At 40.6% G+C, this 24,569-nt stretch overlaps 1 protein-coding gene and 1 non-coding gene across 2 annotated transcripts in view; both read right to left on the bottom strand.

Moving 5' to 3' along the window:
- The window catches only part of LOC126252305 (glutamate receptor ionotropic, delta-1-like), a 228,569-nt gene that overhangs the window by 33,229 nt on the left and 170,771 nt on the right, over window positions 1-24,569 (bottom strand). Inside the window, exon 8 of the mRNA XM_049953187.1 lies at window positions 7,581-7,840. Coding sequence (XP_049809144.1) covers window positions 7,581-7,840 — 260 coding nt within the window. The remainder of the gene's footprint in view (window positions 1-7,580; window positions 7,841-24,569) is intronic.
- On the bottom strand, window positions 12,083-12,157 carry Trnas-cga (transfer RNA serine (anticodon CGA)). Its single transcript has one exon. It is a non-coding gene; the product is annotated as a tRNA-Ser (tRNA).

Here is a 24,569-nt window from a genome sequence, read left to right as displayed (position 1 = left end):
TTACAGGGTCGCACAATGATGGTCAGTTTATGGGGTGGAGGCAATGATGGTCAGCCTACAGGTTGGAGGCAATGATTTTTTATACACAGGGAAACTGCCATTACCACTGGAGGCAATTATAGTCAGTTTGCAGGGTGGGGACGATGATAGACAGTTGGCATATGGTGCCTATTCTCACTACTGCATGCATGCCCATATCTCCACAAAAGTACAAGAAATTGTCCATTACTTCACCACTGTTACATGAAATTTTAGTAAAGTGCCCCTGTTATAACAAAAATTGTACAAATTGATATGATTCAGCAAAATTGCGGCATACGTCAACACTGTTACACGAAACTGTAACAGACTGCTCCATATATCACTGGTTAACTAAGCTAAGACAGACTTATTGATGTCAGCAAGTCAAGACTTGATCCAACTAGCAAAACATGTAGTCAGATTCAAAACATCACATGTGCCAGTAAGTAACCTGACCATGAAATCATAAGCCATATCCTCTCTATTGTACACCAACATGACATCAAAGACAGATCACTGGCCTTGAGAACATGCTGTGAAAATCCTTGACGGTGGAATATGACACCACAGCAGTGTGGTACTGGTCATGAAAATGAAAGCCTATCACAGGGCAGTATTTTAATAGCCATTATAATGAATTCCACCATGACGACATGGACTGAGACATCATAGTAAAGGGAGCATGGACTGTGATTTTGTCATTAGGGTACTGACAGATGAAAGTGATATCATGAATGTGACTAGGAATTTTACTTGTTGAATCAAGTCTTGGCTTTCTGCCATTGATAAGTCCCAACTTGCTCACTACATCTACATTTACATTCCTACTCAGTAAGTAATCGTCTGGTGTGTGGTGGAGGGTACCACATGCCACTACTAGTCATTTTCTTTTTTATTCTGCTCATAAATGGAGTGAGTGAAAAGCAACTGTCTGTATGCGTCCATATGAGCTCTAATTTCTCTTATATTGTCTTCAAGTCTCTACAAGAAATGTACATTGATGTCAGTAATATCCTTCTGCAGTCAGCTGCAAATGCCTGTTCTCTAAATTTTGTCAAAAGTGTTTTGTACAAAGAATGGCGTCTTTCCTTCAGGGAATTCCATTTGAGTTCATGAAGCATCTCTGCAACACCTGCATGTTGATTGAAGCTACCAGTAACTAATCTAACAGTACGCTTCTCAATTCCTTTGATGTCTTCCAATAATTGGACCTGTTCATGATCCCAGATGATCAAGCAGTACTCACAGATGAGTTGCAGATGTGTTTTACTACACTTTCCTAAAACTCTGTCAATAAACGATACTCGACAAGTTGCCTTGCCTACTGCCAACCTTCTGTGCTCATTCATTTCATATCACTTTGTAATGTTATGCCTCGATATTTAATCGTTATGTCTGTGTCAAGCAACACACCACCAATACTGTAGAAGAATATTACAGGGTTGTTTTTCCAACCTATCTGTATTAACTTACATTTTTCTACATTTAGAGCACACTGCCGTTCATCACACTAAATAGAAATTTAGTCAAAGTCATTTTACACTGAAAAGCCAAAGAAACTGATATACATGCCTAATATCATGTAGGGCCCACGCAATCACGTGGAAGTGCCGCAACACGACGTGGCATGGGCTCGACCAATGTCTGAAGCAGTGCTGGAGAGAACTGACACAATGAATCTTTCAGGGGTGTCCATAAATCCGTAAGAGTACGAGGGGGTGGAGATCTCTTCTGAACAGCACGTTGCAAGACATCCTTGATGTGCTCATTAATGTCCATGTCTGGGGAGTCTGGTGGCAGCGGAAGTATTTAAACTCAAAAGACTGTTTCTGGAGCTACTCTGTAGCAATTCTGGATGTGTGGGGTATCGCATTGTCCTGCTGGAATTGCCCAAGTCTATCGGAATGGACAATGGACAAGAATGGATGCAGTGACCAGACAGGACACTTAAGTATGTGTCACCTGTCAAAGTTGTTTCTTCGTGTCTAGACGTATCAGGTCTCCCATATCACTCCAACTGCACATGCCCCACACCATAACAGAACCCCCACCAACTTGAACAGTCCCCTGCTGACATGCAGGGTCCATGGATTCATGAGGTTGTCAACTCTATACGTCCATCCACTCGATACAATTTGAAATGAGACACGTATGACCAGGCAACATGTTTCCAGCCATCAACAGTCCAATGCCGGTGCTGACGGAACCAGGCGAGGCGTAAAGCTTTGTGTCAGGCAGCCATCGAGGGTATACGAGTGGGCCTTCGGCTCCGAAAGCCCATATCGGTGATGTTTCGGTGAATAGTTGATGGCCCAGCATTGAAATCTGCAGCAATTTGCGGAAGGGATGCACTTCTGTCATGTTGAATGATTGTCTTCATTCGTCATTGGTCCCGTTCTTGCAGGATCCTTTTCCGGTGGCAGCGATGTCGGAGAGTTGTTTTATGGGATTCCTGATTTTCACTGTACACTCGTGGAAGGTCGTATGTGAAAATCCGCACTTCATCGCTACCTCGGAGATGCTGTGTCCCATCGCTCGTGAGCCAACTATAATACCAAGTTCAGACTCACTTAAATTTTGATAACCTGCCACTGAAGCAGCAGTAACCGAGCTAACAATGCGCCCAGACACTTCTCTGTTATAGGCGATGCCGACCGCAGCGCCGTATTCTCCCTGTTTACATATCTCTGTATTTGAATACGCATGCCAATACCAGTTTCTTTGGCGCTCCAGTGTATGTTGTTCTATAGCCATCCAACGACGATACTTTTCCAGTATACTACAGCATCGTCAGCAAACAGTCATATATTGCTGCTCACCCTACTTCTCAGATGATTTATATATATAGAGAACAACAGGTGTCCTGACATACATTCCTTGGCCACTCCTGACGATACCCCCATCTCTGATCAGCACCCGCCGTCAAGGACAACATATTTGGTACTATTACTTAAGAAGTCTTCGAGCCATTTTGGAAATCTTTTCTGTATGTGTGTAACTTTGTTAACCGTCTGCAGTGGGGCACCGAGTTAAACGCTTTCTGGAAATCTAGAAATATGGATACTTTCGGTGCCCTTCATCCATAGTTTGCAGGATATCATGCAAGAAAAGGGCAAACTGAGTTTCGCATGAGCAATACTTTCTAAATCCATGCTGGTTTGTGGACAGATTCTGTTCTGTCTCGAGGTAATTTATTATATTCGATCTTAGCTTATGTTCAAGAATTTTACAGCGTATCAGTGTATGGGCCTGTAACTTTGTAGGTCTGTTCCCCTGTTGTTATATACAGGAGTAACCTATGCATCTTTCCTGTCGCTCTAAACGTCGTGCTGGCCAAGAGATTTGCGGTAAAGGTAAGGGGCCAATGCTGTAAAGTACTCCGTAAAACTAAATTATTGGGATTCCCTCTGGACCTGGTGACTTACATGTTTTCAACACTTTTAGTTGCTTCTCAACGCCACGGATGCCTGTCTCTATGTTCTCCATACGGTAAGCTGTGTGACAGACGATTTAGTACATCTGTACGATCCTCTTGTGTGAATAAGTTTTTTAAACACAAAATTTAAGACTTCAGTTTTCGTTTGGTGTCTTCTCTTGCCACACCACAGTTTCGCTAAGGTGTGATGGTGGAAGCTGATGTGTGCTTTGCCCACTAATCTTTTTATAGAAGCACGACTTTATACTAATTATTGCATGTCGACATATCTACGATCTTATTTGAGCTGAGAGGATGCCAATCTCTGCTTTTTATTAAACCATGATGTCTTTTCCATTCTCAATCCACTTACTCGGCATATATTTCTCCAGAGCGCCATTTACAGTCAGCTTAAAGTTTGGTTATAATTCGTCTATATCTGGAGCTAAATGACGTTCATTCATTGTCTAACAAGAGACATGTGGAATCCTACCCTAAAATTTTTCACAAAGGAACAATACTCCAAAAGAAATGCATTGACAAAATTGTAACTGCTTATACTCACTGCAAGTATTTTTTAAAAAAACTGTTGAAGTTTCTCGTTTTTGTCGCACAGAAAACCGCTTGTAACAGCGGTTTGTACAGCCCTTTCTACTACACCGTGGATCGGCGAATGAGTAGACGCAGCCGTGACAAGATGACGAAGTGCCGCATAGCACGTAGTCCAAAGTACACAAGCGCGAATTTTAATCATTTAAGCACTGTCTCTAACCCTTAATTGTTTGAATAACTTGTAGTTCATATCGGCAGTTAAACTGTTGCTGCTGTGATTAGCAGAGGAAATAAAATCAAGGCAGTCTATGATGCATTTAGATAACGTACATAAATCGGGGCTTTAATTTGTTGAATTATTATTTTATAACAATTCCTGTAACACAATTCTTATAATAATTTTTGAATAATAATATATTGCAACACTGGAACAGTTCCTTGTTTATTCCCTGTAGCCATCACAAAATTGCAAGTGTGTATTAGATGATGAAAACAAACATTTTCTTTACACTAGGTACACCTGATGAAAAGGAGTACATTTATGCACTTCACAGTAATTATTATTTTATTTAGACAGAACTGGACTGGATAGGAAATGGTCGTGGCTGCTGTTCTGTATCTTGTGCTACATACCAGGCATACTTGATCACATTTGTAAAGCTTGGTGGCAAACTGACAATGCAGAAATGACTAAAGTTTGACAATACTGTTCTGCTGATAAACCTGGAATGACAAGAGCTAACGGAAATTATACTGCTAGACAATTTTCTGAAACTATGCTTTAGACTGTTGAATTTTCTTAAATTGTGGAGCTGAATCACATTTAGTTCCAGGTGGAGTCTAAATTATGAGAGTATTATGGTAAGAGTCTTTCCGTTGTCCTCCTAAAGACCGAGATGTCATTATGTCCATGCCAAGAGCGAATGATAAGAAGACGTTTTGGATGTAACATTAAAAAGCATTTTCTTCCATTTTTTCCAGATTTTCCTATGTCGATTATAAGACTGTTGCAAGTAAGTAGCTCTCTTTTTTTTTAATTTTTGGCTCTAATTTGCCTTGATGCTACAGAAACAATAATCCATTAACACTTATCACCGTAATTGTTGTATACGAATGTGTCATACCATTCATTGGTTGTGCAAGCGACACCTCTTTTCTTGCTGCAAATGAGAAAGTGCATTTTGCGTGGAACCTGACTGACTGGCTTTATATGCAGCGTTTTAGGGGATAGCAGGAAGTTTCAACTGCACGTCAGCTACAAATTTCTCTACAGTATTTCCTATTAATGTCATCTCTTTTACACATTTACTCGAGGTAAACTTCATAATTTTACGACTTCCTTTTCCATATAATTTCCTGAATCTGTTTAACCAGGTCGAAGGGCGTTAATCTCACTTGCAATTCAGAGCGCAAAATCTTGTACCTTTACCCAGTAACAGTGCATTGACTTTCATGAGGAGTTCTACATCTTTCGAATATTTTTTTCACACTTAAGCGACTTTTATGTTAGCGCATATTTCGTATTCTTTCTAAATCTTTCTTCCATTTCTCCATGTTCAGTTTTACGAGACGAAATCGGCTTTGTGCACTGCGTATGTATGTTTTCTCCAGCCTTCATTTAATAAAAAAAATTATAGCTTTTTTCCCTCTCACTGAAAGTTATTACTGTAAATGTCTTCCTCGGATTTGGTAGGTACTCTATTTTTGTTCTGGACTTTACTCGATACAAAAGTCATAATTTGAATTGTAGTTCATGGAATCATCCGAGATATTTTCTGTTTTCTCTTATGTTTCCACAATTTCTAAAGAAATGTGGACATAATTCGAATGAACGTCCAATAAATTAACTAATAAATAACACATATGTAGGTCTTCAGGAGAAGTAGGTAACTTTGACTGCATACCAGGTTCTCCGCATTTCATCTTTGTAATGTTGAAAACATTAACTGGATTCCACATTACTGTGAAACTCTGGAACCCACACAAAGACAGATGCTATTAGCAAGCATATACCAAGAAACCACAAAGAAAATGATTCAGCTTAGCTCCATTATTAACACTTAGCAATACCGCAAAGGCAACTGCTAAATATTATGGATATTAAATCAGTTGCAAATTCGAACAAATAGTAACTACGAAAAGTTGTGCCAGAAAAACTGTCAAAGGAACCAGGAATTCGATTTACAAATTATCATCGCGTTGTGCCGTGTTATCTATTTATTGATGTGCTGCCAACCAAGGATATGCGCGTGTGCTGTCTGCTACTACTACAGCTACGCAGGAGAGTACATTTCTCCAGCTGCTATGAATTTGGTAAATTTCAACATTAAAAAAAATAGTTGTAATATTTATTAGAAGCTACAATTTTGACATTGTATTTCTTTCGGTGTATTCTCGCATAAAAAATATTCATGGCTGGTTTCAACATGTCAGATGGGGCACTTCCCTCGTAAGTAGGATGCTAACAACTGCTCTGCTAGCATTCTTCATGGATTTATTAGCCTTAGTAAACATCATCGTTATAATGATATCATCATCATTAATCCCTGTCTTTGTAGTGGCATTGTCGATAAGGTCAGATCCGTTTGTAGCTATGTCTAAAATATCTCTGTTCCAAGTTGGTTGTCAAACTAGCTGCTCTAAATAGGTTTTGGAAAACATGTACAGAAGTGCTTCACAAGACTGGAAGATGGTGATGGGGGAGGGGAGGGGCCTGAGGGCGTTATAGAAAAGGAGCATTGCATGTGATGTAATGAGATGACGTCATAAATAAGGGTTTGTGGCTTGTGACGTCATGCATTTGTTTCTGGCATGTAACCAGCTAGTATATTGTGAATTGAACCGGGGATCTAGAAACGACGAAGAGGCTTTGTCCCCACATAGCCCTCAGTGGTTCATAACCCCACAACATCCCACAGCAGTTCACCCACCCCACTGACGGCACACATCGAACCCAGGGTTAATGTGCGGTTTGGCCCCCAGTGGACCCTCGGGAACGTTCATACTAGACGAGTGTAACCCCAAATGTTTGCGTGGTAGAGTAATTATGGTATGCGGTACTTGGAGATAGTGTTTGCGCAGCAGTCGCCGACATAGTGTAACTGAGGCGGAATAAGGGGAACCAGCCCTCATTCGCCGAGGTACATGGAAAACCGCCTTAAAAAACATCCACAGGCTGCCCGACATACCGGACCTCGACACTGATGTGCCGGGCGGATTCGTGCCGGGGACCAGCAAGCCTTCTCGCTCGGAAAGCAGCGCGTTAGAGAGCGTGGCTAGCTGAGTGGGCAACCAACTAGTACTAACATTTGAACTATTCAAGGTCATTTAAGTGTGAAGTGCGACAGGTGCTGAAATACTGAAACATAACTGAGAAATTAAAAATTAATGCAATTCTTTCAGTTATCTTAGATTAATATGCCTATTCAAATTAGAAAGTACTCTTTTCCTATAGACATCGTACAATGTCAGGTTATGGGCAGTCATGTAATTTACAGATATAGTGTGCTTTTTTATATCCATTTGTCCATTTTAAGGTTATTCTAGACGTTTCACTAGTTACTACCCAGAAATAGTAGCTAAATGGGCTTACTTGTGGTTGAAGAGCATATTGTATGGACTGTCTTTCGCTAGTGCGATAGTTAAACTAAGATGGAAGTGTGTTGTGGGTAGTGGCACGACGTTGCAGGAGATGTTGTCCATGATAGCATAAGTATACTCTTGAGGGATGAAGTAAGCGAACTTCTTTTCGCACACTCGCTGAAAGGCTTTGGTATCTGTTGCTGGAAAATTATCAGGATCAGGCTCCATTAGTCTGTTGTATACCTGCTGCATTGTTGGATCTGATGTGGTCTGCAACAAACAGAACGACGCCATATTGGAACATTTCTGTTTAGAGTAATCTTTCAATTACATTGAATATCATTGAATAGAAACACATGCCTAAATTATACAACACTATACACTGTTGGCACTATTTTGCAGTGTGCTGAAGCAAATTGTCAGCATAATTGTCTTCTGTCTGTACCCCTTGAGTAATCCCACTGATCTTTTTCAGTATAAATTTTTCATTGTGTGGTAAATGATTGAAGAAAGCTCACGCAATTACATGAGGGCTGTCCATAACATAAGGTTCCCAAGGACCTGCTGTCTCGAGGTACGCTGTTACGTGCGATCCGGTAACACCGGCGTGTAGCATGCTTCACCTTTTCCGATTTCCATCCCCAGCGAGCTGTCTGTAAAGCTTAGTCTTGGCTTGGCAGCCGTTAGAGCTGGACCTCTCACTTGCGTCTCACGCCAGGTGCGAATTACACTCTCTGATTCGCTTTTTGTCTACAGAAAGACTGCGCCTGTGAACTTTCATTCCCAGCTGTGTGAAGTCTATGGAGAAACGTGTATGAACATACGACATGTGCGCAAATGGTACAGAGAATTCAAAGACGGACGTACAGACGTCCATGACGAACAGCGTTCTGGACGGCCATGGGTTTCAGACTAAAAGATTGCGAAAGTGGAAGAAGCAATGCGGAAAGATCGAAGGGTGACGATTTGGGAGCTCTGTGAGATGATTCCTGATGTCGGCAAGACCAGCGTTAACACAATTTTGACAGACTATTTAGGGTATGCCAAGGTTTGTGCAAAGTGAATCGCAGAATGCTTACGAAAGACCACAGACGGAAATGTGTGGACGCGGACCGCGAATTTCTTCAGGCCTTCGCAACTGATGGCGAGGAATTCTTGGACTCTGTTATCACTGGGAACGAGACCTGGGTCCAGTACACAGCACCGGAAACGAAACAACAATCCCGGCATCACGAAAGCCGCGGAAGTTTATACAAATACCGTCTGCCGGCAAAGTGATGGCGAACTTGTTTTGGGACAGGAACGGGTTATTGTATGAATTCCTGCTACCGGTACAACAGTCAGTGCTGACCTCTACTGTGAAACGTTGAACCTTCGCCACTGCGATCCAAAACAAGAGGAGAGCCATACTCACGAAAGCAGTGTGTTTTCATCAGGACAAGTGCTCTTTCACACATTGCCAGTGTCACAACCAATCTCATCAACTAATTTGGATGTGTCATTGTCACAAATGCACCCTACAGCCCAGACCTAACACCAAGTGACTTCTGTCTCTTATTTGAATTGAAGAAACACCTGGGTAAGACGCATCTCACAACTGGAGAAAAGATGAAAGAAGAGGTTTTAAGCTATCTTCGTGGCGTGGTGGGAGAGTTCTACGATACAGGCATACAAGACATGATACAGCGCTGGCAAAAACGCATTGAGATCAACGGCGACTATGTCGAAAAATAGGTAAAAATCGAAGCTTTCCTCACATGTATTATTCAGTGCCAATAAACGTGTGTTTCATTGTGAAAAATAATTGGGAATCTTATATTACGGGAAACCCTCGTATTTTGTCAGTTTATGATACTATGTAGAGGCAGAACTCAGCAGAAATCATAGCTTCGACGCAGGACTGATGGACGGACTACAGTCGAAGCAACGTCAGGGCCAGGCCGGCTGCCGTCTTTCTAAAGTACAAGTACCTCCACGCCCTAGAGTTTTCACCGTCTAGCCATGACGGCAGGGCACGCTAGGGCGTAATTACGATCTATAGACCACTATGCCGTACCTGTGATCCGTTCCCTACTAGGGGATATTTTATAACTACCCACAAAAATAACATATGTGAGCAACTTTCGAATTACAGGAATATGATACAGCATTTAACGTTTATTATTCAATTGCATAACATTTTGCTACACATCTACAGCTACATGTACATGACTACTCTGGAGTTCACACTTACGTGCCTAGCGGGGGTTCACCGACCCACCTCCAGACTATTTCACTATAGTTCCACTCTCGAACAGTGTGGGCGGAAAACGAACCGTGTGAGCTCTCACTTCTCGTACTTTGTTACGATGATCATTTCTCCTCATGTAATTCAGCGGCAGTAAAATATTTTCGTATTCGGTGGAAAAACTGGTAATTGAAATTTCGTGTAAAAAACTCGCTGTAACGAAATGCGCTCTTGTATTAACGACTGCCACTACAACTCACGTATCATATCCGTGACACTGTCTCACCTATTGGGCGATAATACAAATGGAGTTGAACTTCTATGACCTTTCCCGATGTCCTCCGTCAATCCTATCTCGCAAGGATGCCATAGCACGCAGTCGTTTCAGCAGATTTTCCGCATCTTCTAAGTGTTCTGCCAATAAAACACAGTTTTTGATTCGCCTTCCCCACAACATTTCCTATGTGATGGTTCCAATTTAAGTTGTTCATAATTGTAATCTCCAGGTGTTTAACTGAATACACAACCTTTAAATTTGTATTATTTACCGTGTAACCGAAATGTAACGGATTTCTTTTAGTACTCATGTGGATGACATCACATTTCTCGTTAACTATAGTCAATTGACACTTTTTGCGCCGAACAGATATCTTGTCTAAAGCATTTTGCAATTGCTTTTGATCTGATGACTTTCATAGGCGGTAAATGACAGCGTCATATACAAACAGTCTAATAGGGCTTGTCTCCTAAATCGTTTATGTATTCAAGGAAACCCACAGGGCCTATAAGATGTCCTTGGGGAACGCCGGATATCACTTCTGTTTTACTCGATGTCAATCCGACAGTTACTACGAACTTTCACCATTCTGGCAGCAAATCACGAATCCAGTCCCAAAACTGAGACGATACACCACAGGCAAGCAATTTGATTAGAAGTTACTTGTGGGGAACAGTGCCAAAATCCTTTTGGAAATCTGGAAATATGTAATCAATTTGAGATCCTCTGTAGTTAGCACTCATAACTTCGTGTGAATGAACACCTAGTTGTGTTTCGCAGTAACGATATTTTCTTATTCTGTTCTGACTACGAGGCAATAGATCGTTTTCTACGAGGTAATTGATTACGTTCGAACACAGTATATGTTCCGAAATCCTTTTGCAAATCGACGTCTGTGATATGGGTCTGTAATTCAGCAGCTTACTCATAGTTCCTTTCAAAGTAATCGTGTGACCTCTGCAGTTTTCCAATCTTTTAAGTTCAGTGGGCGGTTTTATATGATTGCTAACTACAGAACTACTGAATCAGCATACCCTGAATGGAACTTAACTGGTATACAATCCGGACCAGAAAACTTGCCTTTATTAAGCGATTTAAGCTGCTTTTCTACACCGAGAATATCTAGTTCTAAGTTACTCATGTTGGCAGCTGTTCTTGATTCGGGCTGTGGAATATTTACTTCGTCTTCTCTGGTGCAGGAATTTCGGAAAACTGTTTTCAGTAACTTCACTTTAGTGGCACTATCATCGGGATTGCCATTGTTATCGCACTGTGTAGGTACTGATTGTGTCTTGCAGCTACTCCACTTTACATACGACCAGGATCTCTTTGGATTCTCTGCCAGAGTTAGAGACAGAGTTTCTTTGTGGAAACTATTCACAATGTCTAGCGCTGAAGTCTGTGCTAAATTTAGAGCTTTTGTAAAACATCCTCAGTCTTGGAGATTTCGCATTCTTTTAAAATTGGTATGCTTTTTTCGTTGCTTCTGCAACAGGGTTGTGTACCATCAAAGATCAGTTTCGTCTCTTGGTATAAGCCTCTCAGCTGCTGTCTGTATAATTTCATTTTTTTTAAGCCACATCTGTTCTACACTTATATTGTTAGTCTGAAAAGAGTAAAGACTGTCCCTTTGGAAGGCGTGAAGCTGAATTTCTCTGCCTTTTTAAATAGATATAAATTGCGAAACTTCCTGGCAGATTAAAACTGTGTGCTGGACCGAGACTCGAACTCGGGACCTTTGCCTTTCGCGGGCAAATGCTCTACCAACTGAGCTACCCAAGCACGACTCACGCCCCGTCCTCGCAGCTTTACTTCTGCCAGTACCTCGTCTCCTGCCTTCCAAACTTAACAGAAGCTCTCCTGCGAACCTTGCAGAACTAGCACTCCTGAAAGAAAGGATGTTGCGGAGACATGGCTTAGCCACAGCCTGGGGGATGTTTCCAGAAAGAGATTTTAACTCTGTAGCGGAGTGTGCGCTGATATGAAACTTCCTGGCAGATTAAAACTGTGCGCCGGACCGAGACTCGAACTCGGGACCTTTGCCTTTCGCGGGCAAGTGCTCTACCAACTGAGCTACCCAAGCACGACTCACGCCCGGTCCTCACAGCTTTACTTCTGCCAGTACCTCGTCTCCTACCTTCCAAACTTAACAGAAGCTCTCCTGCGAACCTTGCAGAACTAGCACTCCTGAAAGAAAGGATATTGCGGAGACATGGTTTAGCGATAGCCTGGGGGATGTCTCAGTCCAGCACACAGTTTTAATCTGCCAGGAAGTTTCATATCAGCGCACACTCCGATGCAGAGTGAAAATCTCATTCTAGGTGTATATTGAGTTTATTTTTGGTGGGCATGGATATTACGGTGTTCAGTCTCGTTACAACGACCTTGTGATGACTAATCCCCTTATCTGTCGTAATGCTCCCTACTTGCTCGGGATTATTTGTTGCTAAGAGATCAAGTTTTAACTCGTCCGCTGACTTTTGGACTAATTTTTCAAAATAATTTTCGGAAAAAGTGATAGAACGATTTCGGACGACGTTTTATGCCTTCTACCGAATTTGAAATGTATTTTCGCCAACATATCCAGATTAGATTGAAGTCACCATCAGTTATTATTGTATGAGTGGTGTACCTATACAGTTTATGAATTAATAAATTGATGAGACTTAAAAAAATTAAGACAACTGAAAACATTTATTTATTAAAATCGCTAGGAACAACTGTGTTTTTTATAAAAAGAACAAAAATTGAGATTCGTGTCCGTTGAAAAATCAACATTTCATTTTTAAAGACATCGTATTGAAGCTATAAGCGAATATTTTTGTTAGGTTAATGCACATCATACTGCAGCTATAAGCGAATATTTCTGTTTGGCTAATGCAAAATAACGAAAGAAATTATCAACTAAGCGCTGCATTCAAGCACAATACTCTTCTTACTAGCAATCCTTAAAATGAACGTTTCAGATACAATACTTTCAGTATTGGGCAAAGCCAAAATGTTGATCCTGTCTCTAACATTCTTATCAACTTCAGCTTTGAAAATGACCCTATTCTATCTGCTGTTTATGATCAAAAGAGACACTATATTCTTGTAAGTGAATTCGATACTAGGAAATCAGTATTTGACATTTGTAGCCCTGGTTTGGAAGAAATGAGTGATGGAAGAAATCCGATTTCTCCAGAATCGATCTCATATTTCAATGGCAAAATTCCTTTAATCGTTCTTTTAAATTTTTTAGAGATTTTGCTAACCAAATGCCACACGATTGACTGGGTGCCACTGGTAATTTCACTTGAGAGAATGCGGGATATGAGAAATGAATTCATACCAGCTGTCCACTGAAATACTATTGTAAGTAGGCTGTTTAGGTTTTTTTATTGGTAACGCCACCTCTGTATGAAAATCACTGGCTGTGCTGTGTGCAGTCTGTGGCTGCTTTGCATTGTTGTAATACTCGCCATTGTAGTGTTAGGCAGCTGGCTGTGAACAGCGCGTAGCGTTGCGCAGTTGGAGGTGAGCCGCCAGCAGTGGTGGATGTGGGGAGAGAGATGGCGGAGTTTTGAAACTTGTCATGAACTGCTATATATATTATGACTATTAAGGTAAATACATTGTTTGTTCTCTATTAAAATCTTTCATTTGCTAACTATGCCTATCAGTAGTTAGTGCCTTCAGTAGTTTGAATCTTTTATTTAGCTGCCAGTAGTGGCGCTAGCTGTATTGCAGAAGTTCGAGTAACCAAGATTTTTGTGAGGTAAGTGATTTGTGAAAGGTATTGTTTAATGTTAGTCAGGGCCATTCTTTTGTAGGGAATTTTGAAAGTCAGATTGCGTTGCGCTAAAAATATTGTATGTCAGGTTTAAGCACAGTCATGAATAATTTTTCTAAGGGGACGTTTCATATATATAAATTTTCAAAGGGGACTTACATATGTCGACCCTTAGCCGAGGATACCTCACTGGAATCTTCTGATTTTTTCTTGTAGTTTGTGTAATTAGTATAGCTTTTGTTTATTGCTAGCGCGTAATTGTAGAGAAAATCTCCTTTGTAGTTGCAGTCTTTCATTGTTGTACAGTAAAACAGTTGTGGCATGCATGTAGATTTACAGTAAGTATTTCGCAGCTGCGCTTGCAATTAACTAGATATTATTTTCAGTGCTATGTTAATGTGTTCCCCTATTTTTGCTCTTCAAATTGTGTTTTTCTGTGTTGTCGTGTGAAATATTGTGACAATAATGGCGTGTGAAAAACGTAATACTAGGCTCCAAAGTAAACTGAGAAATGACAGTGAAGACGAAAGCAGTGTGTTAGCGCCACCGTGTAATGAATTAACTAATGTTCAAAGTAGTAATTTGGTAACTGTGCATAGGGAAATGGAGCGGGCGTCAAATAATGGTGTACACAGTGAAACAGGTAGTGAACAGGGAAGCATTATCGATCGATCGGTAGGCAACAGCTCGCCTCAGGAATCGGGAATGACAGAACACAATATTGCAAATACTGTAGACTCAGGTTTTGGGTTCTCACCGTTTTCTCAAATGAGTCAAGACACATTTTCCGCTTGTCAAAATGTGAATGTTGCCGGTGCAAATTCACTGCCGAAAAGCACTGAGGAACATGTTTCAGACACCAATGCATTGTTATTACAATTAATACAACAAATGGGACAAACACAGCAAAAGCTTCAAAAGTTAGACACAATGGAACAAAATCAGAGACAAACACAGCAAAAGCTTCAAAAGTTAGACATAATGGAACAAAATCTTCAAAAGTTAGACACAGTGGAACAAAATCTTAAAAAGTTAGACACCACGCTTGAACAAACACGTGAAGATTTAACTACTGAGTTACATAACATCGAATCGAAATGTCAAAAAGTCTGTAATGACGTAAAAACACAAATTTGTGAGCAATTTCAACCTATTTTTTCGCGGCATGAAAATGCATTACAGAATCACGAAGCAGCCATAAAAGAACTGCAAACTATTGTTCATGAAAATCACGACACCTTGCAAGCTAAAATTGACTCAGTTGCATCTACCGATTCGGTTACGCAACTTGCAAAAACTCAAGAAAACTTAAAGGACACAGTAGATACGATTTCAACACAAATGGACACTCTGAAACTTGGTTCAGAAAAACACACTGAGGAAATAAGTACACTATCGGAGAAAGTAGCCGAACTTTCGGATCAGTTCACTAATTTATCTACGAAGGTAGATGATAATCTGAATGACACAAAACCGGTAGTCTTTAATGACACAGAAGAGTGTGAACAAATTAGGGAATTCAATCAAAATCAAATCAATATACAGTACAAAAGAGAAATCCGGGAAGTACAAGATCAGTTGGCACAAGTAATACAAAAATTACAAATTTCAGAGGACACTCGCGCTCCAACACGGGAAGAGGGACTTAGAAATACGGAAAAGCCGCAAAATAATAACACAGGGCATTTCGGAAGTTATGAAAGAAATTGGCAATGTGCACCGAATTTTGAGATGGAACGGCTGACACGACCTAACAATGACCGATATGCGACTCGCCGACATGATGATTTTGACTATAAGCTGTTCATTACTACACGTAAATTCAAAACATTTAAGAATTCTGGCAACGACATTCATCCACAAGCATGGCTCCATCAATTCTCTCATTGTTTTCCTCCCAACTGGTCGTTAGAACACAGATTAGAATTTATGTGTGGCTACTTAGAGAATGAACCAGCTGTAAGAATGCGATCGGTCATTCACGATTGTCACAATGAAGGAGAATTTTACCATGCCTTCCTCTCAGCATATTGGTCTCAAGCTACACAAGACCGAGTAAAACATAGCATCATGATGATGAAACACTTTGAACAATCTGAATTTTCCAGTCTTGTCAAATATTTTGAAGACATGTTGCATAAGACTCAGTATCTTTCAAACCCATACAGCCCCTCAGAACTCATCCGCATTTGCTTACTCAAATTGCCTGAACATTTACGACATATTATTTTAGCAGGACGTTGCAAAGACGACATTGAAGCTTTTCAGGGACTGTTACAGGAATTGGAAATCGACACTGACAATCGCGGGACGCGAAAACAGGAACACAACAATTACAGGTCACATCCGTCACAATTCCGCAATGACAGAAATAATAACTGTACACGACAAGGCTATTCTTACAACGTAAATCGTGACCAAAACAGGCACCACCCGTATGACAACCGTTGGCAGAGTAAAAATAATTACAGAGAAAGATCGCATTTCCATAGTAATGACTATCACAGAGACTACCAGAGAAACAGACAATATGGGAACCAAAATAATTATTATCAAGGGAGACAGAATAACTTCAGATGCAACAGTTCGGCGCACAGTTACGATTCAGGGAGAAATTCTCCACAACGTGACGGACAAGGAAGAAACTATGGAATCTACCGACATGACGACAGACGATATATTCGTAACGACAGACCTGAATTGCATCAGAACTGGCGAGATTCAAACAGAGCAGGGCTCTCTCGACAAGCTGAATTTGTAGAAGTTAGGTCTCCTAATCCCAATAACGACGCGCGCCAACAAAGAGACACACAATGACTCGCACCGCAGGCAGCCGCTTGCGCCGGCTGGCTCAGAGAAAAATGACATAGACGCTAACCTTGAGAAAAATTCCAGTATTGTTTACCGACGTATACTGCATGATAATTGCTCTGAGTACTATGAAGAGTAAAGGATTGCACCACATTTCACATGTAAAACCGTTTATTGAGAGATAATCTGCTTTTCAACTTAGTCTTTGCTATAAAAATTTTCACTTCACGTTACTAGTATGCTTTGTCAGACTTAGAATCTGTTAACAAGCAACAATGTTTGAAGTTAAATATCCAATCAAGAACCAAGAGAACTTATTTAAACAGAAATTACGAATGCATTGTTATAGTGAACAGACGACACAGTGTTATTGTGTGTGTACATTCTTGCTTGTTAGTTGCACGATTACGTAACGACTATCAGGCTTACATACTTAGAACATATACTGGTACTGCTAATGAGATTTTAATGCAACATTTTGGTTTACTTGAAAATACATTCTGGATTTAAAGTACTTTCTGTGAGATACCAGATGACACAGTGGTTAGTTTATGTGACAGCTACACGATTTTATCACAACGCTACTAACGAGTGACAATTTACAATGTTGCTTTTTCAGTGTTTCTGTTTTACTTCTGCACAGTTTTTCTGTATTATTCTGGAAAGTAAAACATGTTTTAGTAGTAACTTTTGTGGTATAGCAACAATGAGACAGCCTTTTCCATAGCACAACAATATGTTACAGTACAGTACTTTCTTCATCACAACAATAAGCGTAATAACTACGATATCTATACACAAAGCATTTCACTTTTGTTTATCATGAGGTAAGTACATTGACTTCTGCAGAATTTAGCTTTCGGAGGACGATAACTACGAGACTTCCACAGAGATTATCTTACAACATGACGCACAGTTTAGCGCTACAGGACACGTATTTGAGTGATTAATTTCGCACTTAAAACATTTATTTTTTTTAAGATATTTGAAGTGCAATGATACAAGGGTTTTCCGTGATACATTTCATTCCATTGCTGTAATCTGTAACACCTGAGGGTATAATTACATTGATCCTCAGGGGGGTACACGCCTACTTTGTGTACCATGTGTTTGGCAAGCACAAGGAGCCCTGGCTAATATGGTATTTGCTTATACAACTTTACACATCGGTACCATATTTCTCTAACACAGAATTACAGAGCTATCTGATTATTTGACAGAGATAAACATTTTTTTTACTACATCAGTGACACATGTTTACGCAATTACACAGTTGGATAACTTCACACTTATGAAATTGTATTTTGTCTGTACTTTGTGAACTGTTCATATTTTTTCGGAACCATTGTGATACTATAAGAGCTTTGAATGATGTATTTGGTAAGGGAGCATGATTTTAAAGTACGTTTGAGGTAGATGACACTCTTGAAATGAGCAGAGAATTTTTTTTAGGTTTTGACATTATTGCAAAAAGCTACGACGTTTTAGAGATTTGACTGAGGTGTTATGATGTTATTATTATGACGACGATGTGTATTATGCTGTTGAGGTATGTTTATGATAAATGAGATGATGCTATATGAGGAATTTGATTATGCTACTTATTTATTATAATGAAATATTGAAGAATGTCTACGAATACGTATATGTGTAATAAGGTAAGAAATAATGAGTAGTGGTTAGGGACGCTGATTTGTGAAAAAGGTTGTTGGAAACCAAGAATCGTACTTTAAGAGTTATGAAATGTGTGTAAATGCATGAATGTATCACAATGCCGACGAAAACGTTTTGAACACTGTTATATTCATAGGATTTTGTTTCTACAGATTTGTAACCCAAATTCTTGACCTGTGAAATATTTTTATATGAGACTGTCACTGTAGCGGAAACTGGTGTCGTAAATATTTCGGTAAGAAAGTTAAGTGACCACCTGCACGTAATGCGTCGTGGGCACCCAGCTGGGCGACAGTCGCTTGGAAAAAAGCCATTAGCGTATGCCCCTTTCAGAGGTACAGGTGGAGAAAAAAAAAAGGGGGAGGCCATTATCCTCGCTATTGACGTTCCTTTGTAGAAAGCATCGCAAAAACGACATGGTCGAACTTGAAAACATATGATTACGCTGTGGAGCTCTTAATTTATGATATTTACTGAAATGCCTAATGAAATGACGAGAAATATTTTTATGTCTATACACCTGATTATGACTACTGTCTCTCTAGTTGAGAGATTTTTCTACTAACTTATGAAATGCCTCATGACTACTGAATGATGTTCTTATGCTTTACTTTGTACATTGTTGCTTATTTCATTTGATATCTGGTTTCCAGCTGTGTTGCAGCATTAGTTTTATAAAATAGACTTAGATGCATTTGCTAATGTGAACACTTTCTGTCAACAGATCTATTAAATAATTATTTTATGATCCACATTCTTCGAAAAAGGAGCTCTTGGAATGGAAAGAACAATAAGAAGGGACTGATAACAATAACTGCATATATAATTTTCTTTTCAAGTACTTGGTAATTTCTTTTGTAGAATAAATTGTGATGCATCACTCTAGTGTTAAGATGTGACATAGGTATTAGACATGGCCATTTTTAGTGTAATATTTTTTCTGCTTGAGCTATGTCATGTTTAGATACAAGTTTTTTTTATTTGCTGTTGCTGTTTGCCAGGCATAATGTTACCGAATTTGACTTTGTATTACTCTGTTAAGCCATTTTACTACTGATTTATTTTTCTTGTTTGCTGCTCATTGCCTTATATTAGTTGTAATATTGCTGCTTGCTTTGCGAATTTGAATATTTTGTCATTGCTGTTTGTGTTAATTGTTTTGTGCTGCTGCATTGCCTCATCCCTTAGTTTAGCATCTGAGCTCCGTAGATTTAAGTTAGCTTAAGAGGGGGTAGCCTATAAGAGAATGAGTTGCGATGAATTTGAAGAGATGCACTGAGAGGCTATACGAGAAAAGTACAGAAAGCAGGTATAGATAGGACTTTTGGAAATAATGAAGAACGAAGGGAGATCTCCGAGAAGTAAAGAAAGTTTTGTTTGCAAAATACTGCAGTAAAACAAACCCTGTCCTTTCCTTGTAATATTCCGCTATATGTTTGTGTACCCTTGTGTATTTATGTTTTTCCTGCATTTATATGTTTATCTGATAAGACTTATCTTGTAGAATGTTTCTATACTCAGCTACATGAACTATGATGAGGAATACTGTTATCCTCAAATATAATTTGCATTGATAATATGTTATTTACTTTGTAAAGATGCTTAGACATTATTTATTCTGTTTTGTTTTAATGCTCATGTGTGAAGTCGATGTTTCAATAATTATTCTGATCTTTTATGTATGTACTTATGTCATAATTCCTGTAACACTGATGTATATGTTTATTTCTATTCTGTTGTAAAGCCTGTATTACTACAAATTTTATCTGTATTGTTATGTTCTTTAATGATGTATTTTGTACCTTTGTAACTGTATTCTTATGTTATAAAATTGTAATTGACACCAGGTCATCAAATTAAGTAACTTGTAAGTTACATTTCACTGCACACGTTTCTGTTGGTCATAGTATATGGACAATATGTGAGAAGTAGGGACTGATAGTGTTTGCACGTGTGTTAATGATTCAGCAAGGGACTGGATAACAGCATTGCTGGTTCTAAGGACAATTCCAAAAAGCTTTGTGAGTGCACAAGTGGTGGTTATGGACTTGCTATATTATCTACAAGACTCTTCAATGGTGATTGTGCACCTGCACAGTCACAACAGATGGCTGCTGGCCATCTCTACCAGGACTACAGTGGGTCTGCATCTTTGATGGCCCACCAATTTCTACAAGGACTGCAGTGGGTCTGCACCTCTGGTGGCCCACCAGTACCGTAATCTCTACCAGGACTACAGTGGGTCTGCATCTTTGATAGCCCACCAATTTCTACAAGGACTGCAGTGGGTCTGCACCTCTGGTGGCCCACCAGTACCATAATCTCTACCAGGACTACAGTGGGTCTGCTCTGTGATGACCGAACTACCAACATTCTTCAAAACGTCGACTGACTCTGCTGTGGGTTTACTCTGTTGTGGCCCATTACCTGTCTGCATGTCGAGTCAGCACTGTCTTTCCGTTGGAAGGACAACACTACTTCTTCAAGACTGCATGGAAATCCACTACGTCTGTGTGCATTGTCTTTTACTGCTCAGACTTTGAGAAAAACACGGCAATTTTAGTGTGATCAACGATCAGGACTGTCTTTATGGACTGTGAGAAAATTTTAGCTTTTGACCAACATTGTATCAATAAGTGTGTGCATTTGATTTCTTTGTTATTGTAATTGTGAAAAAAATTTTAACAAATATGTATTGGCCAGTGCCCAAAAAAATTTGTAAAATTTTTTGTGGGTAGCATGGGGGCTATGTAAGTAGGCTGTTTAAGTTTTTTTATTGGTAACGCCACCTCTGTATGAAAATCACTGGCTGTGCTGTGTGCAGTCTGTGGCTGCTTTGCATTGTTGTAATACTCGCCATTGTAGTGTTAGGCAGCTGGCTGTGAACAGCGCGTAGAGTTGCGCAGTTGGAAGTGAGCCGCCAGCAGTGGTGGATGTGGGGAGAGAGATGGTGGAGTTTTGAAACTTGTCATGAACTGCTATATATATTATGACTATTAAGGTAAATACTGTGGTGTCACCGCCAGACACCACACTTGCTAGGTGGTAGCTTAAATCGGCCGCGGTCCATTAGTACATGTCGGACCAGCGTGTCGCCACTGTCAGGATCGCAAACCGAGCGCCACCACACGGCAGGTCTCGAGAGACGTACTAGCACTCGCCCCAGTTGTAGGACGACATTGCTAGCGACTACACTGACGAAGCCTTTCTCTCATTTGCCGAGAGACAGTTAGAATAGCCTTCAGCTAAGTTAATGGCTACGACCTAGCAAGGCGCCATTTGTACCATTGCATGTATCTCAAGATAGTCTCACTTGTATCATCAAGAATGCTGTATACCAAAGGACAATATAAAAGTTAAGTGTTCTAGTAGCTACGTTCTTTTCTTGATCACATTCATTACGAATCCTGTTCCAGACTTAACGCCAGACGCGTGCCCTTTCTGCTACTTCACTGTGGACTGGCTGCCTTAACAGGCCACTACAAATACATTGTTTGTTCTCTATTAAAATCTTTCATTTGCTAACTATGCCTTTCAGTAGTTAGTGCCTTCAGTAGTTTGAATCTTTTATTTAGCTGCCAGTAGTGGCGCTAGCTGTATTGCAGTAGTTCGAGTAACCAAGATTTTTGTGAGGTAAGTGATTTGTGAAAGGTATAGTTTAATGTTAGTCAGGGCCATTCTTTTGTAGGGAATTTTGAAAGTCAGATTGCGTTGCGCTAAAAATATTGTGTGTCAGGTTTAAGCACAGTCATGAATAATTTTTCTAAGGGGACGTTTCATATACATAAATTTTCAAAGGGGACTTACACTATGCTACGTTAGTTCTACTATTATAAAAAGTCTCGCACCATAGTATTAAAACATTTTTTTTTGTAATTTTGTTAGTGGTGCCGGTCCTTTTGTGATACAGCCTACGTAGCTTCCACATAAATGCAGACCTCTGACAGGCTGTTTAGAACTTTGTTCTTTCCAGCCAGATTCCTGGCAAGCAGGAAATAGGGCAAAGGAACACTTAATTGGTAATATTTTGAAAGGAAGTTCCAGTCCAAACGTTCGCTTGGAAATCAAGGAAAAAAGCCTTCCAAAACTTTGGTCAGGACATGGGGATAAGAACTATTTTTAATTTCATTATGGTGTTCCGCCACTCTTCCAGTTAGTGAACCACATAGCTCCTGCATCAATTCAGTAGGACAATGTGAAGGGGAGGGTATCGCAATCAGCTCAACAACTTCGTGTCATGGCACAAGAACGCATATTCTTTACACAAGAATATGTATTTGGTATGCTGACAATGCGAAAGAAGCCGCGCAACCTTCGTAAAGTCGGAGTTGTAATACATTTCAGCACCAACAAGGCTTCTGGAGCAGCTCAAAAAACAAGAAAGCCCGGGAAAACGACGTCATGATTTTCCAACAATTTCACCCACCACCGTCAGCCTGTTATGATGTAGTGCCCAGGATTAATGCCGTTTCAGAAACACCAGTCAGCCTGGATTGTATAAATACCGCCTAATTTATACTCTCGCTCTCACTTGTAGTCAGCTATGGTCAGTAAGCTCGTCTACACCGATGACGCCAGCCACTAGCCAAAATAAGAAGTCTGCTTGCAGTCTGAGATGAACTGACCAGCACCACCACATCATTCAATAGCTGCCTGAACTGTGTATGAATGCTGTGTACTTGGTGCCTTTGCACCGTTGGGTCTCACATCACTACAATCTGCTGACAGCTACCCTCTAGTTGGCCCTGGGTTGAGGTCTGGGCCATGTGGCTGCAACACATGCGGTGGCTGTCCAACACCTGGTGCAGGCACATGCCATCGTCATCAGCCATGCTGGAGGCCATCGTTTGGCACCACCTGCCTGGTGTGCTTCCTGCCAAGATGCATATAAAGGTCACTACTCTTGGCTGCTTTCTGCAGCCATCACCCCTTGCATCAGTGCCTCTGCCGCTGTGCCGAGAAAGGTACCCCACCAACTGCCACCACCACACGCCATCCTCCAATTGCTGACACTGGCATGCTACGCCACCCATGACCACCTACGTAATGGAGATCATTGGCCACCTCCTCATCTGTGACTCCACTTCTGCTGTAATTGTTTGGCGTAAATAACTGTCTCAACTATAAACTTTTCTGCAATGGGTCATTGTACAACACCTCGTCTACCAGCACTATCTGTCGCCATAGAGATCAAGTCTTGACCTTTACATTTGGCATCAGATGTTTTTGTCACCTCTACCACGTGGTTACAATAAAACTTTCCCTATTTAACACATTGTAACTTGGAAACTAATTACCATACGAGGACCAAACTAGGTAGCATTAATGTCAAGGGCATGGGGAAGAGAATTAATCCAGAATCAACTCAATTAAAACACTTTTAATGTGCTGCTAAGATACAACATACCATTACATACCGGTACCATTACTGCTACAAAAGGGGCTCAATATGGCACCAGTGTCCAGAAGAGTCTGAAAGCGTAGGATTGCATTCTGCACAGCAGAACGAAGCACGTCCGTTGCTATGCTTGCTACCTCTCTTGATATGCTTTGCTTCAGATCAGTAGATATATGAATGATTCGCAGGTAAACCCTGTCCTTCAGGTATGCCCACAACCAGAAATCACAACGAGTGAGATCAGCTGATCTCGCTGGCCAAGCATTTAAAAACGATCGCCTGGTAATTCGATCGTTTCAAAATGTGTTTCAGAGAAGCTGGTGAACATCACGAGCGATGTGCGGTGGGGCCCAAGCTTGTATGAAAACTGTTGGGTTCAATGCGTCTCTCTCCTCTAGGGCGGGTATGAATGGTGGCGAAGCATATCGCAGTAACGCTGACCAGTCACACTGCACGTCTTTGGTACTTGAGCGCCAACCTGTTCAAATAAGAATGGGGCCATGATGAATGGTGAGACATTCACTATACAGAGGAACTTCATGCATAGTGACTGTAGGTGAAGATCTTCACACTTGGCAATTCTGTGTGCTCACCTCACTCGTCAGAGAAAATTGAGCTTCGTCTGTCCACAGGATGGTCAGGGCCAGCCCTCGTCAACTTCAATCATTGCAAGAAAGTGGAGAGCGAAATCAACACTGTTGTTTTGATAGCCGGCCGGGGTGGACGAGCGGCTCTAGGCGCTACAGTCTGGAACCGCGCGACTGCTACGGTCGCAGGTTCGAATCCTGCCTCGGGCATGGATGTGTGTGATGTCCTTAGGTTAGTTAGGTTTAAGTAGTT

Source organism: Schistocerca nitens, chromosome 4, assembly GCF_023898315.1.
Source record: "Schistocerca nitens isolate TAMUIC-IGC-003100 chromosome 4, iqSchNite1.1, whole genome shotgun sequence".
NCBI classification, from domain to species: domain Eukaryota; kingdom Metazoa; phylum Arthropoda; class Insecta; order Orthoptera; family Acrididae; genus Schistocerca; species Schistocerca nitens.
The sequence above is the reverse complement of the archived record's forward strand: the minus strand, read 5'-3'. Positions and strand labels throughout refer to the sequence as shown.